The sequence below is a fragment of the Octopus bimaculoides genome, chromosome 15 (assembly GCF_046866305.1).
Source record: "Octopus bimaculoides isolate indiv1 chromosome 15, ASM4686630v1, whole genome shotgun sequence".
NCBI classification, from domain to species: domain Eukaryota; kingdom Metazoa; phylum Mollusca; class Cephalopoda; order Octopoda; family Octopodidae; genus Octopus; species Octopus bimaculoides.
This window is the reverse complement of record NC_142942.1, coordinates 27,486,135-27,500,761: the sequence shown is the minus strand read 5'-3', so window position 1 is coordinate 27,500,761 and position 14,627 is coordinate 27,486,135. Positions and strand designations below refer to the sequence as shown.

The following is a 14,627-nucleotide window of genomic DNA, read 5'->3' as shown; positions in this document are numbered from 1 at the left end:
CGGGAAAAAGTGCCACACCCTAACAGTTGAGGGAACCCGTGGAAGAGGTAGGCCCAGGAAGACCTGGGCTGAGGTGGTGAGGCAAGACCTTCGTACATTGGGCCTCACCGAGGCGATGACTACTGACCGAGACCTTTGGAAATGTGCTGTGCGTGAGAAGACCCGGCAAGCCAAGTAAGATCGTTGCCAGTGCCCCTGGACTGGCTCTTGTGCGGGTGGCACATGAGATGCACCATTTTGAGCGTGGCCGTTGCCAGTACCGCCTGACTGGCTCCCGTAGGATTTTCGAGTGAGATCGTAGCCAGTGCCCCTGGACTGGCTTGTGCGGGTGGCACATAAAAGACACCATTTTGAGCGTGGCCATTTTCGTGCGGGTGACACGTAAAAGCACCCACTACACTCTCTGAGTGGTTGGCGTTAGGAAGGGCATCCAGCTGTAGAAACTCTGCCAAATTAGATTGGATCCTGGTGTTGCCATCCGGTTTCACCAGTCCTCAGTCAAATCGTCCAACCCATGCTAGCATGGAAAGCGGACGTTAAACGATGATGATGATGATGATGATATATATATATATATATATATATATATATATATATATATATATATATATATATATATATATATATATATATATACAGAGAGAGAGGGGGGAATAGTGAGCTATGTCTATATGTAAATGTGTATGTATGTATCTATCCATCTTTCCCCCTCTTTATTTCTCTCTCTCCATACACACACACACACACACACACACACACACACACACACACACACATATATATACACTTTATTGAAAAGCAGCAGAAATATCACAAAAACTGTTACTCAGAGTTTCACAGTCCCATTCGTCAGGCAGTTTTGTTTAGAATATATATATATTAATGTATATATATATATGTATATATACTTTGTGGTGGCATAAATGTAAATATGTATGTATAAATATATATATATATATAATTAACATAATATGGTAAAAATTCGATATTAATTAATATCAATTTAATACCAGGAAACTAGCACATTAAAAGAATCAGAAGGTTCAGGAAAAAATTTTTGGGGGAGATCCTAAAAAGATTATAGTACTTGTGTATATAAGATTGACCAGTAACCGGTCTGTCAATATGCTAGAAGAAGATCACTTAAAAGATTCTCAAATAAGGATTCAGCGGAGCAAAAACAGGCGGGCGAGACCAGTGAAAATTGTACATACCTCGATTATCTGCAGACTATAGTTTCAAAATCAATACTTCCAAATTAAAGTATCTATTTATCATCAGTACAGATTGCCGATATTCTTATAATCGAACAGAATCTCGTGCTAGTTGTCTTCAACCAGTGAAAACGTGCACGTGATTCTATCCATTATAAAGATTAAAATTCAAAAGTCATAGTTTTGGCGTGCTGAATCCGGAAAATATCTCTGCAGAAAATAGTTTCTGCTTTGAATTTACCAACTTTGAATTTTAATCTTTATAATGGATAGAATCACGTGCACGTTTTCACTGGTTGAAGACAACTAGCACGAGATTCTGTTTGATTATAAGAATATCGGCAATCTGTACTGATGATAAATATATATATATATATATATATATATATATATATATATATAAATATCTATACTATAAAAGGCAGATTTTCTCTGTGTGTGTGTATGTTTAAAATTCATACATTTACATGATTCCAAATTTCATGGATTAAAGAATCGCAATTAATATTCTAAATACAATTTGTTAGGTCACTGCGTCATTTTTTCACTCCAAAAAATTCCTAATAACGAATATAATCCATAAAACTACACGAGTAAACATTTTCTCCCTAATAAAATCTAATTTCCTCTTTCTAATACAAATCCTTTCAACTCCTACTTTCTCTTATGAACCTTTACAAACAATCCAACAACAAATACAAAAAGAAAGGAAGGAGAAACACTGACAGTAAAAGAAAACTATTTCAGTATCAAAACTGAAACAATCACATTTCGATACTGTAATGACAGTTTCACTTTAATGGTTTCATTTTAATACTACATAAATACCTCATTCTAATTGGTGGGAATTGTAAGTTATTTCTAACTCGTCCGTCACCATGATAACTACAGAAAAAAAATAATCACACATCTTTTTCAAATACCATCGACAAACATTTATTCCCTACAAACTGTGAGTTCCTTAAAACACTTTTGCTTACTAACATTTTTTTTTAGTGTGTGTGTGTGTGTGGGGGGGTGGGACTTTGATCGGCAGAGGTCATTATTATCATTATTATTATTATTATTATTATTATTATTATTATTATTTAAAATTTTTCCCACAATGGCAGCTTCGGCCAGGTGGAGAATAGTCGATTATATCGACCCCTGTGTTCAACTGGTACTTATTTTTTAGACCCCGAAAGGATGAAAGGCAAAGTCGACTTCGGCGGAATTTGAACTCAGAATGTAGAGATGGGCACAAACCTCCCATCGCTACACTGATTCTGCAGAACAGGGTTGAGTGTGAAAACCAACTTTAAAGTGTAAATATAGATGTTTTTTAATACACACTCATACATACATATGTACAAATACACACATACATACAGATACCCGTCAGTCTCTTCCAAATACGATCGACAGTCAAACATTTATTCCTTACAAACTGAATTTTTTTTATATCTTTCTTAAAACGCATTTACTTACTACCATATATATATATACACACAGAATGCACATCAATACACACATACATACAAATACCTGTCATTTTTTTTTATATAGACATGTGCACGCATTGCTATTTTATAACTGTCTTCCGTTCTCTCTTCCTCTCTTTCTCTTTCTTCATTGCTCCCGTTCTCTATTCCCTTCTCCCCTCTCTCTCTTTTCCTCTCTCCCTCTTCTCTCTCGCTCTCTCAAACGCATACACACGCACGTATACACAAGCATTCACTACAAGATAACTCATGTTTGTCAATGTTTTGCAAGTATACAAACTATGGAGCTTATGGACAACACATTGGAAATCAGTGAACTTCATTATAAATGTGGGTAATTTTTCAGATTAACACCTGCACGATTTTCACTAGGGTGTTAGGGCTATGGTTTTGGATCAGGGTTAGGGTTAGGGTGAGGGTTAGTGTTACGGTTTTAGGGTCAGGGTTAGGGTTTTAGGGTTACGTAATCGTGCGGGTGTTAATCTGAAAAATTACCATAATGTGAAAACTACTGATCCCGCCATCTGTTATAACTTTTGTTGTTCTCTTTAATATGTATATAGATTATGCCTCCAAACAAGACAGCTTGCTGGGGAAAGAAAGCAACCGGTTTAAAAAGACAGCAACAGACTGCAGCAATTCAACACATTCCAGAAGCTACTTTGAACATAATGCAAAATGGTGCATCAACATCTACTGCCCAATCTGATAGAATTCTGGCAGAACTGTGTAGCAACAGATCGTCAGCAATTGCTTCATCAGAAATTGCTGTCCTAGCTCCTGCGAAAAGGAATTACCCTGCTATGTATAATCAAGGCAGCGCAAAAAGTTGTTTTGCACAAGCATTTCTGTTGCCAATTAGACAGATGAAATTTACGTACGCTTAATAATGTTACGCAAAACAGCCTTCAGACTTTCCCTATTAATTTCATCGTCTTTTGAATTAGGGTTTTTTCATTGTAAGGCTTTCTTTTTTAGTTGATTTTCACCTAGCAAGACTTATTGTAGATGGTGTAATAAGTCACACCCGGACATCGTCGGGTTATACTGCTAGTATATATATATATGGTTTATATATATATATATATATATATATATATATATATATAAATTAAAAGGGTAAAGATTTATCAATTTATTAATTTGGTAAAGATTTACCCTTTTAACTTGTAATAATTGTTCACTCCCTAACAGTTAACGCAAAGTTTCTGCGGTAATGTTTGTAATGCACATGGTAATTTCTTGAGGAGGAAGTAGTGAAATGACTGGCCGATGTAGGTTCGGTTATGCTTTCAGGTTGTGTCGAGGCATGATGTTCACTCGTTCATACTGGCGTGGTTTGCTAGCATAGTCGAATGTACTACTGGAATATCATATCGATGACGGAAATTGAAATTTATCATTCATAATCCAGAAACGCGTCTATGATTAACTTTAAATGGTTAGTTTTCATTGTTTTTTCTTCTTGTTGTTGCCTTTGTGAGTTACAAGTAATGCTATCTGTTGGAGTCTCAGCTTTTTTATCTGCTATCTCTGAACTTCGGTATATGGTGAAGCAAATGCTTGCTGATCCCTTAATTATGTTTATATATATATATATATATATATATATATATATATATATATATATATATATATATATCAATAATTAGTATTTAATGTGTCCTCCTTTTGCTTTTATAACTGCTTTTATGCATTTTTGCATACTTGAGACTAAGTTAGCACAACTGACTGATTCAATTTTTTGCCACTTTTCATGAATTTTGGCTTCTAATTCACTTTTTGAAGATAGTATAATAAACATATAAAATTTGTACAAGTGTAAGAATTTCAATTATGCATAGTAAAGTGGTGGAAATGAATGGGATGTTATCATTGAAAATTATAACTAAGGAAGGTTGATAAACTTGATGTAACATGTTGGTGTAAAAGTTGGTATTCATTCTGCCCTCATATGTGAACATTCCTGGGTCTGAAGATGACATGCAGCCCCAACCCATTATGCTTTCTCCTCCAAATTTGACTGTTGGGACCACACATCCAGGATGATAAGCATCCCCAACTCTATGGCAAACATAAACATCTCCAGGTGTTCCAAAGATCTGAGGAGAAAAAGATTTACTGATTATTTCTGGTATCCAATAAAAAATTTGTACAAGTGTAAGAATTTCAATTATGCATAGTAAAGGTGGAAATGAATGTGGAGAATCTCCATCAAAGTTACTTTCATCAGACCAAACAACTTTACGCCAATCATCATCAGTCCAATCTTCATGCTCTTTTACCCCAAACAATTGCTTCTTCATGTTCACCTCACACAGCAACAGCTTTTTTCTAGCTTTACATCCTTTGATCCCAGCTTCTAATAACCTCCTTCTCATTGTGCAAGTTGATACATCCTTGTTTGTTGCTACCCAAAATTCAGCAGCTATGTCAGAAGAGGTCATTTTCTTATCTGCCAGAGATGTCCTCTTCAGCAACCTGTCTTCCCTCATGGTTGAACACCTTTGCAACCTTGTCCTTTACAGTTTTTGAAAGAATTGGTTTCATTGTACGTTTTGAGCATTTCAATTGTCTTGCAATTTCAATTTGTGAGAATCCTTCACTGGATAATGCAATGATTTGAGTCCTTTCAGCTTCAGAAATCTATTTCTTCAGAGACATTTTCAACAAATATTAACCACTGATAAGTTATTAATGAGATATTCACTGAAAAAAGGGCAGCAAAAAACGTTAGTGTCACACAATGATTGGCAGAAAATTGACCCAGCCACTTGCACCAACTTAGTCTTAAGTATGCAAAATCACATTAAAGCAGTTATAAAAGCAAAAGGAGGACATATCAAATACTAATTATTGATGGGATAGACTCTAGAATATTTAAAATACTGTTTTCAATTATCAAGTAAATGAGTTTCAATTATATTATCTATTTTTTCATACCTGTTCCATAATTTTAGCCAGGGCTGTATATATATGCACATGTACACACACACACACACACAAACACACACACACACACACATATATATATATATATATATACACCTAGGTATATATATGTGTATATATAAGTGCAGGAGTGGCTGTGTGGTAAGTAACTTGCTTACCAACCACATGGTTCTGGGTTCAGCCCCACTGCATGGCACCTTGGGCAAGTGTCTTCTACTATAGCCTCGGCCCGACCAAAGCCTTGTGAGTGGATTTGGTAGACGGAAACTGAAAGAAGCCCGTCGTATATATGTATATATTTATGTTTGTGTGTCTGTATTTGTCCCCCCACCATCTGGTGTGTTTATGTACCCGTAACTTAGCGGTTCAGCAAAAAGAGATTGATAGAATAAGTACTAGGCTTACAAAGAATAAGTCCTGGGGTTGATTTGCTCAACTAAAGGCGGTGCTCCAGCATGGCTGCAGTCAAATGACTGAAACAAGTAAAAGAGTATATATATATATATATATATATGGTTGAAATTTACAGAAAAACAAGTCAATGACAGGTGTATGAACAACAAGCAGATATAGTTTGACGCTCGAGAAAATGAGAAAGTCTTTTATGTTTTTTGAGCCTACGCTCTTCAACAGAAAGGAATAAGAGAAAATAAACTGGGAGAGAAAAAACCATGCGGATTTAGCAATCAAGCATGGCGAATGGTTGTAAAAAATGGTTTGACAGGAGAGGTAGAAAGAAGGGGGAATAATAAAGTATTGGTGATCCCAAAACGAATGTGCACATATGTGTGTGTGTATGTGAGAATGTAAGTTTGTATAGGTGTGTATCTGTAATGTGTGGGTGTGTGGTTGTGATAATCATGATGGTGTGGGTGCTGGGGAGTGGTCAGTGCTAGTGCCTGTGGAGTGGTGTAGGGTGGGTTGGGGTGATGGAGGTGTGTGGGTAGAAGGGGTATCAATGAAGAGAGAAGGTGGGTAGAAGTGAAGAGAGACATAGGTGTCAGATGTAGAGAGGAGAGAAAGGGAATTGAGCCCATGTGGCTTGGAGACAGAAGATTAATTTCTGTTCATGGCAAAGGCGGGAGTCCAGATGGCCCCTGTGCAAAGACAATCCAAGCACAGATAGGTGTTGTAATGAATGACCAGTAGAGTGGAAATGGCGTGAGACCAGGGTGTCATTGCTGAGTCTGATGTCTCAGAGGTGCTCCGCGAACTGGTCAGACAAGCAGCGTCCTGTTTGACCAATGTACAGAGAAGGGTTGAAAGAGCAGGAGATGCAGTAAATGACATTGCTAGAAGTGCAGGTAAAGGAGTTGGTGATATGATAGGGACAATGATGGGCGCCTGTGTGAGGTAGGGGCAAGTGCAGCAGCAGGGGAACAAGCCAGGTTGGGAGGTGGGGTTAGGGAAGAAACTGTGAACCAGGAGGTCATGCAGGTTGTGGGCTCATTTGTAGGAGGGAAGGAGTAGGTTGGGAAAGATGTGCGACATGGAGTGGTCAGACTGGAGAATGGTGCGTTGGAGAGGCAGGGTGGAGGGGTGGTAGGTGAGGGGAAACAGCAGATGGGCAATGGCAGGGAAGGTGCAGTGAGAGAGAGCAGAGGCATGGTCCACAGACGTTGCTCTGGCAAGGGCTGTGTAGATAGTGGTTAGGGGATATCCACGAAGGATGAAGTGGCGAGCCATGAGTTGAGACTGAGTCTCAAAGTCATAGTTGTCACTGCAGAGCCTGTGAAGATGGAGGAATTGGGAGTAGGGGATGGAGAGCTTGATGTGGGTAGAGTGGGAAGAGGAGAAGTTAAGGTATGAGTGTGAGTCGGTGTTTGTAGTGGATGGAGGTAGTGAGAACGGAGTGGTGTATGTTGACTGAAATGTTGAGAAATGTGACAGAAGTGTTGGAAATAGTGCAGGAGAATAAAAGGGCAGGATGGAAGGATTGAACAAAAGAGAGGAAGCAGTCTAGTTGGTCACAGGAGAGTGAGGTCACACTGATACAGTCATCAATATAACAGCTGTATAGTTCGGGAGTGGGAACAGTGAATCATGAGAATATTTGGGCCTCAATGTCGCTAACAAACAGGTTTGCATAGTTAGAGCCCATTCTCATTCCCATGGTCACTCTCTAGACCTATTGGTAAAAATTCCACTTGAACGAGTAGCAGTTGAGGGAGAGAACAAGTTTAGCCAGACGAAGAAGTGTGGAGGTGTTAGGCTAGGGGTTGGGTTGAAGGTCTAGGAAGTGCAAGAAGTCCTTCGTTGTATGGGATCACTGTGTATAGACTCTTGATATCAAGAGTGAAGAGAAGTTTAGAGGTGCCAGGAGGGAAGGAGAAAGACTAACTCCCTACCTATATATATATATATATATATATATATATACTAGCAGAGATACCCGGCGTTGCCCATGTTACATGCAAATGAAGGATGACACTTTTCTCTTATATTTTGTGTAAGGAACTGGAATACATATGATTCGAATTTCATGAAAATTGCACATGAGGGTTCTTTCCCTCTTTACACACCCCAAAAAATTCTAATCATGAGGCATGTATCCTATACTATTGATCTTTATGCGCATATTCCAAAATTTCAGTCTTCTGGAACCTGTAAAAAGGATTTTGCTCCTGAAAAATGGAGCTCATGGAGCTCTAACATGTAGGAATGAAGGCCCCTATTGGGGGTGGGTGTGTTAATGTCAACTAGAGAAGTCGAATTGTTGGGAATGTTTTTAACTTAGGTCTTATAGTATGCCTGTATATATGTGAGAGTATAGTTTCACTTTAATAGTTTCAGTATGAAATTGAAAGTATTAAAGTGAAAGTATTTGAAATTACAGTAGCGACATGTTATTGTTTCACTTTTGACATGTAATACTGAAATAGTGGAATAGTTTCAGTGTTAAAGTGAAAGTATCTGACATTACAGTAGAGTGATGTTATTGTTTCACTTTTGACACGTAATACTGAAATAGTGGAGGAGATATGATATTGCTGTGGGCTCGAACTATGCAAGAAGTTAAAAATCTTTTGGCGTAAGACACTACATGGACCCTGAGTAAGGCATGTGTAAATTTGGAATGAAATTGGTTGTGTAGTTCTCGAGTTTTAGAGATTCACACAGACACACATTCTCATCTTTATATATCTGATATTTATGCGCATATTCGAAAATTCTAGTGTTATGGACCCTGTAAAAAGGATTTTGCTCCTGAAAAATGTGGGAGTTAAGGCCCCTATTGGGGGTGGGTGTGTTAATGTCAACCAGAAAAGTTGAATTGTTGGGAATGTTTTTAACTTGGGTCTAATATGTATTGTTTGAATTTCTTTGAAATAGGAAATATATGTATGTTCACTGGGTTTGTAAAAGAGAGCAAAGCTACAGGAAACCAAAAGACGAATGACCACGATAATCAGTCAGCTACCCTAGCCTAGTCGTTACTACTCCCCAATGTAGGATTCCTCACCTTACAGGTGACAGGCACAGCTGTAAGATGCATTACGGATGTATAGCAATTGGAAGGGCATGACCCAATTGAAATAACAATGTGTGACATTTGGAGTAAAGGGAAATGAAAGTGTCACCTCTGGAGTTTACAGATGACGACTATACCGATAGGTAACTGGGCAGAATAAATTTACAATCTATAAATCTCTTTCAATAACCAGTCACTCATCTGGGAAGGCCTTGAAATCAATGTTACCAACTGGGGACTATGTGTGACTCACTGATAATAAAAAGACTCAAAGACGCAACGAAATAATTTTACTCAACACTTTGCAAGTGAATCAGTGGAAGCAAAGATGCATCTCATTTACTTGACAATTTATGCACCACATTGCAGAAATCACAATGTAACTATATCTGAAAGGATAGTCTTACACTGTTGTACCGTTGAATTAGAAATATGCTCATCTGTTATGTTCGAGTGACCCTATAGCTTCCAATAGTACAACTGTATTCGTCTTTGCTTAGGAAAAATGACTAAATTGTGGATGTGAAGTCCTCATGAAGGAGTCTTTGTAACTTCTAAGAAGAAGAAATTTTAGAAATATTACTTTATTTGTGTATAATATGTATGGTTAAAATTTCATCAACATCAAAAACATATGAATTTTCATGGGGGTTATGGCTGTTATGCATAGAATATAATTTCTAAATTTCATAAAACTCCATTCAGTACTTTTGACGTAGTTTTGGATAAAAAAACAAATGACTAATGTTTGTGTGCATGTGTATGTGTGTGTCTGTGTGGGTGTATATATGTATAAATATCTGTATGAATGTATATATGTGTACATATTACATGTACATCTATATATATACATCTACATGGAGGAGATATTATGTTGCTGTGGGCTCGAACTATGCAAGAAGTTAAACATTTTTTTTGACTAAAACATAACTGGGACACTAAGTAAGGCATGTGTAAAATTTGAATGAAATTGGTTGTGTAGTTCTGGAGTTTTAGGGATTCACACAGACACACACACACACACAGACAAACATTCTCATTTTTATATATATATAGATATATGCCTATATTTATGTATATGTACATATATATGTACGTATATATATATATATGTATATGTACACACACATTATGTGGACAATATTGTCACTCAAGATGGTACAACCGCATCTGATTCTTGAAGTCCTTCAGTTCTGTGAATGTACATTTATTTACTAGATTGCTGGCATTTATCAATGGTTTCTCCTATTGTATTGATGTGCCATTTTTGTCATTAATAAAACTGTCAGCATTTTTGACGACAGAAGAGTATTTGGCATGAAAGACACTGTCGTAGAGGAAGTAAATCATATCAAAAGCTTAGCATGGAATACCAACAAGTTTATGGCATCCTACTTTGAATGTCACTTCCATGCATTTCAAGAAGAAGAGGTCTTCACCAGTTATTTTCAGAATTAAAGACATAGAACATTGATGGGCAAGAATTGTATGCTCTGTGAAACTAAATTTGAAGACATCAACCACATTTCTCCAACTGCAAGAGAAGGCTTCTAGATATTATCCTCCCATAATGCAGTGGCTAGAGCAGTCTGAAATAGAATAAGTATAAAGAAAATACCAGCTGACAAAGTTGACTTGAAACCAATGGGTCAAAAGAATATTGATGGACCTTTAAGTAAAAACAACCACTAAGTCAAAACACAATCAGCCAGATATTGTTTTGTGAGACCACAAGAGAAAATTTGTTTTGTTTTGAAAATCATTTGTGACCTGAAAAATACTATAGAAAGAAAACATCTAAAGACCCTTAATGAGGAGTTTGCAAATCCAGTACCCAAGATAGATTTTTTTTTGTTTCATACCTGTTATTGGAGCAACAGTATACATACCAACTTACCTGGAACAAATTATGGCTGAACTTGGGGTCTTTGGGAGTGATTGCAGCTCCTTAATTCTTATGCTACAAATGATCATGATATCAGGGACAATAAAAATCTACAGGCCTTCTTAAGATTTTAAGGATGATGAAGACAACAGGATTTTTGCCTTCACAACCTTGGTGCCAAGCAGGTGGCTGATCAAAATTAACTATAAATTAAAAAGAGAGAAAGAATACATACACACATTCACTCACACACATACTAGTTATATCAACGTAGTTTGTTTATCAGTGTCCTTGCAATAGTTCTATTTTATAGCCATCAGGCAACATTGATGTTTCTTTTTTAGCTAGTTACCTTCAATCTGTCTTTTCTGTGATGTATGTGTGTGTATATGAGAGTTTTTTTTAGTTTATTTCAGCAATGTCCTGTGTTTTGTATCAACTGTGTATATGTTCACTAGTTGAATTGTATTGTAATAAACTTCATAATTTTCTTCTTTTTTTTTTTATAGCTCTCTCACTGATCTGACATACCTAGGTGCTGGTGAAAACAATCTAAGTACATTACCACAAGAAATAGGTAAAGTTTTCAATATTATTATTTGTAGCAAATGCCATAGTATTAAAAGTGAGCATCTGATGCTCTTAAGCATCTGATGATCTAAGTTCAAATGCCAGCATTGTTTTTTTTCAGTTGATGCAATCTGACTCCACAAAACCCAAGAATTGTGCCAAAATAACAAATATCAGGCAAAGTAGTTATTTTCCTTCTAAATTTCTAGCCTTGTGCTTCCAAATAATATATAGTGTGTGTGTATTTCTATATATACATTTGTATGTATATATGTAGGTGTATCTCTCTTTCCTTGTCTCTCTACCTATATATGTATATTGGGTCATCCCACAAATAATGCTGTTTTTTCAATTGCAGTTGAAGGGGGACGGAATAAACTGCCTGCATCAACTTGCTATAAAAGCAGGTATAATTTTACCTTGTATTTATTCTTAGTGCAAGTTTTGAAGAGTGCAGTTTGATTTTAACAGTTATTTTTTCAAAGCTATAATCAAAGTGACAAAGGAGTATATTCGGCATTTTTTGCTTTATGCGTTCAATAAAGGCAACAGCACAACAGAAAGTGTGAGGAATACTAATGCAGTAAATGGGGATTGGACAATAAGTGTAAGCCAGTGTCAATAGTGCTTCCAGAAATTTCAAGTTGGAAGCTACAGCCTAGAAGATGAGCCTTGTTCTGGAAGAGCTGTAGAACTCAACAAGGACATCCTGCAAACCCTGGTGGAACAAAATCCCGTCGTAACCATTGAGGAACTAGCAAAGAAGCTTGGATTTGATCATTCAACCATTCATCAATAGCTGCATGCTATTTTAAAAGTCAGCAAATTAGGTCAATAGGTTCGTCACAAACTTCCAAGTCTAATTGCACACAGAGAGTGAATATGTGCTCTTCTTTGCTGTCATGTCTCATGAATGAACCTTTTTTTGGATCGAATAGTGACTGTTGACGAGAAATGGGTTCTCTATAAAGATGTCAAGCACCAAAGACTGTGGGTAGGAAAAGGAGAAAGACCGGCACCCCAGGCTAAAGAAGGTCTTCCCCCAAGTATGGTGTTGTTATCTGTTTGGTGGGATATGAAAGGTTTAGTCCACTTCAAACTTTTAAACCCAAACCAAATGATAAGAAAGATCTACTGTGAGCAGCTTGAGTGACTTAAGTCAGTTTTAGAAGAAAAACGACCATCTTTGGTTTCAAGACAAAAGGTGTTCTTCCATCAGGATAATGCTTGGCCACATACAGCAAGGATGACATTCCAAAGGCTGGAAAAGTTTGAATGGGAAACAATGTCCCAACCCTCCATATTTGCCAGACATTGCCCCATCTGATTATCATTTATTCCTCAGTCTTCAAAACCATTTGGATGGAAAAAATATGAATTCTGTAGACAAGATCAGAATAGTACAGGAGTATTTTTCATCACGTCACAGACAAGTGAATTTTGGAAGAGGGGCCTTGCAAGTCTACTGGATAGATGGAAGAGCATTGTAGAAAATGAAGGAGAGTATATTTTAGATTAAAAAAAGGATTTTATCTTAATTTTGAAAAATAAAAGAAGTATAAAAAAACTGCATTATTAAAGAGATGACCCAATATATATATATATATATATATATATATATATATATATATATATATATATATATACAAGGTGCAGTGAATAATTTGTTGTCTAAATTATGCAAAAATGAAAATAATACTGACATCTCGTTTTAACAGAATTATTTACCAAAATTACATAAAAATATCTTGAAATACAAAAGAGTATTCAATAAAATTGCCATTAGCTTCAACCATGGCCTCCAGGCGACTTCGGAATCTCCTGCAATTCTTCTGGACAGTCTCCTTGTTTAAGTTGGTGAATGCAGCCATAATCCCTACCTTCAATTCATCTTTAGTGTTACAAGGTTTTTGCTGGTCTCTTGTTCAACTGTGCCCCATGCATAATAATCAAGGGGGTTGCAGTCTGGGGAGTTAGGTGGTCAGATGTTAGGGGTGATGTGATCACAGAAATTGTCTGGTAGCCATGACTGGATTCTCCTGCATGTGTTGCCTGACATAGGGTCTTCCAGCAGCCACCATCTTGACCCAGGGCAATACTACCTCCTCCAGGCACTTGATGTAAGCCTCCGTGTTGAGTCTGAGGTAGAAATTTTTCTTGTCTGAGAAAAACCAAAGCATGTTTGATTGGAGGGGACGCTTGAGTTTGTTCAAAAGCTTTCTAGCGTGATCTTTCCTCTTGTCCTTGATAGCTTCAGATAAAAATTGGCCCTTTCTCATCTTGTATGAATGTGGAGAATGAATGGGAGGAGGAGTGTCTGCCAACTGAGGGACCAGCTACCCGAATCAACAGTACCCTGGTAGATAAAGCAATTAAGGATATGAAGACAGGGAAAGCCCCCGGCCCATTAGAAATCACTGCTGAGATGCTTAAAATATCTGTATTGTAAATCAGGTAGTTCACGAAGGAGTCATGCCCAATGACTAGTGTAGCAGCACCATAGTCAACTGTTACAAAGGTAAAGGTGATGCTTTAGATAGAAATAACTACAGGGGTATCAAATTGCTGGATCAGGTGATGAAGGTCACGGAGAGGGTCATAGCCCAACTAATTAGGGAGAGAGTTAGCCTAGATGAGGTGCAGTTTGGTTTTATGCAAGGTAAAAGCACCACTGATGCTATATTTCTGGTAAGGCAACTGCAGGAGAAATACCAAGCCAAAGATAAACCTTTGTACTTGGCTTTTGTTGACATGGAGAAAGCCTTTAACAGGGTCCCCTGATCCCTTATCTGGTGGTCAATGCAGAAACTAGTGATAGACAAGTGGTTGGTAAGAGCTGTACAAGGATGCCGTCAGTAAGGTGAGGGTTGGCAATGAGTATAATGAAGAATTCCAGGTAGAAGTAGGGGTTCACCAAGAATCAGTCCTCAGCCCCCTCTTATTCATCATAGTCCTCCAGGTAATAGCAGAGAAATTCAAGACAGGCTTCCCCTGGGTGCTCCTCTATGCTGATGACCTTGCTCTAATAGTTGAGTAACTACCAGAACTAG

General features: G+C 37.4%; 1 protein-coding gene across 1 annotated transcript in view; it reads left to right on the top strand.

Moving 5' to 3' along the window:
• The window catches only part of LOC106873751 (uncharacterized), a 524,930-nt gene that overhangs the window by 493,126 nt on the left and 17,177 nt on the right, over positions 1-14,627 (top strand). The window contains exon 16 of the mRNA XM_089363355.1: positions 11,517-11,584. Within this exon, the coding sequence (XP_089219481.1) occupies positions 11,517-11,584 (68 nt within the window). The remainder of the gene's footprint in view (positions 1-11,516; positions 11,585-14,627) is intronic.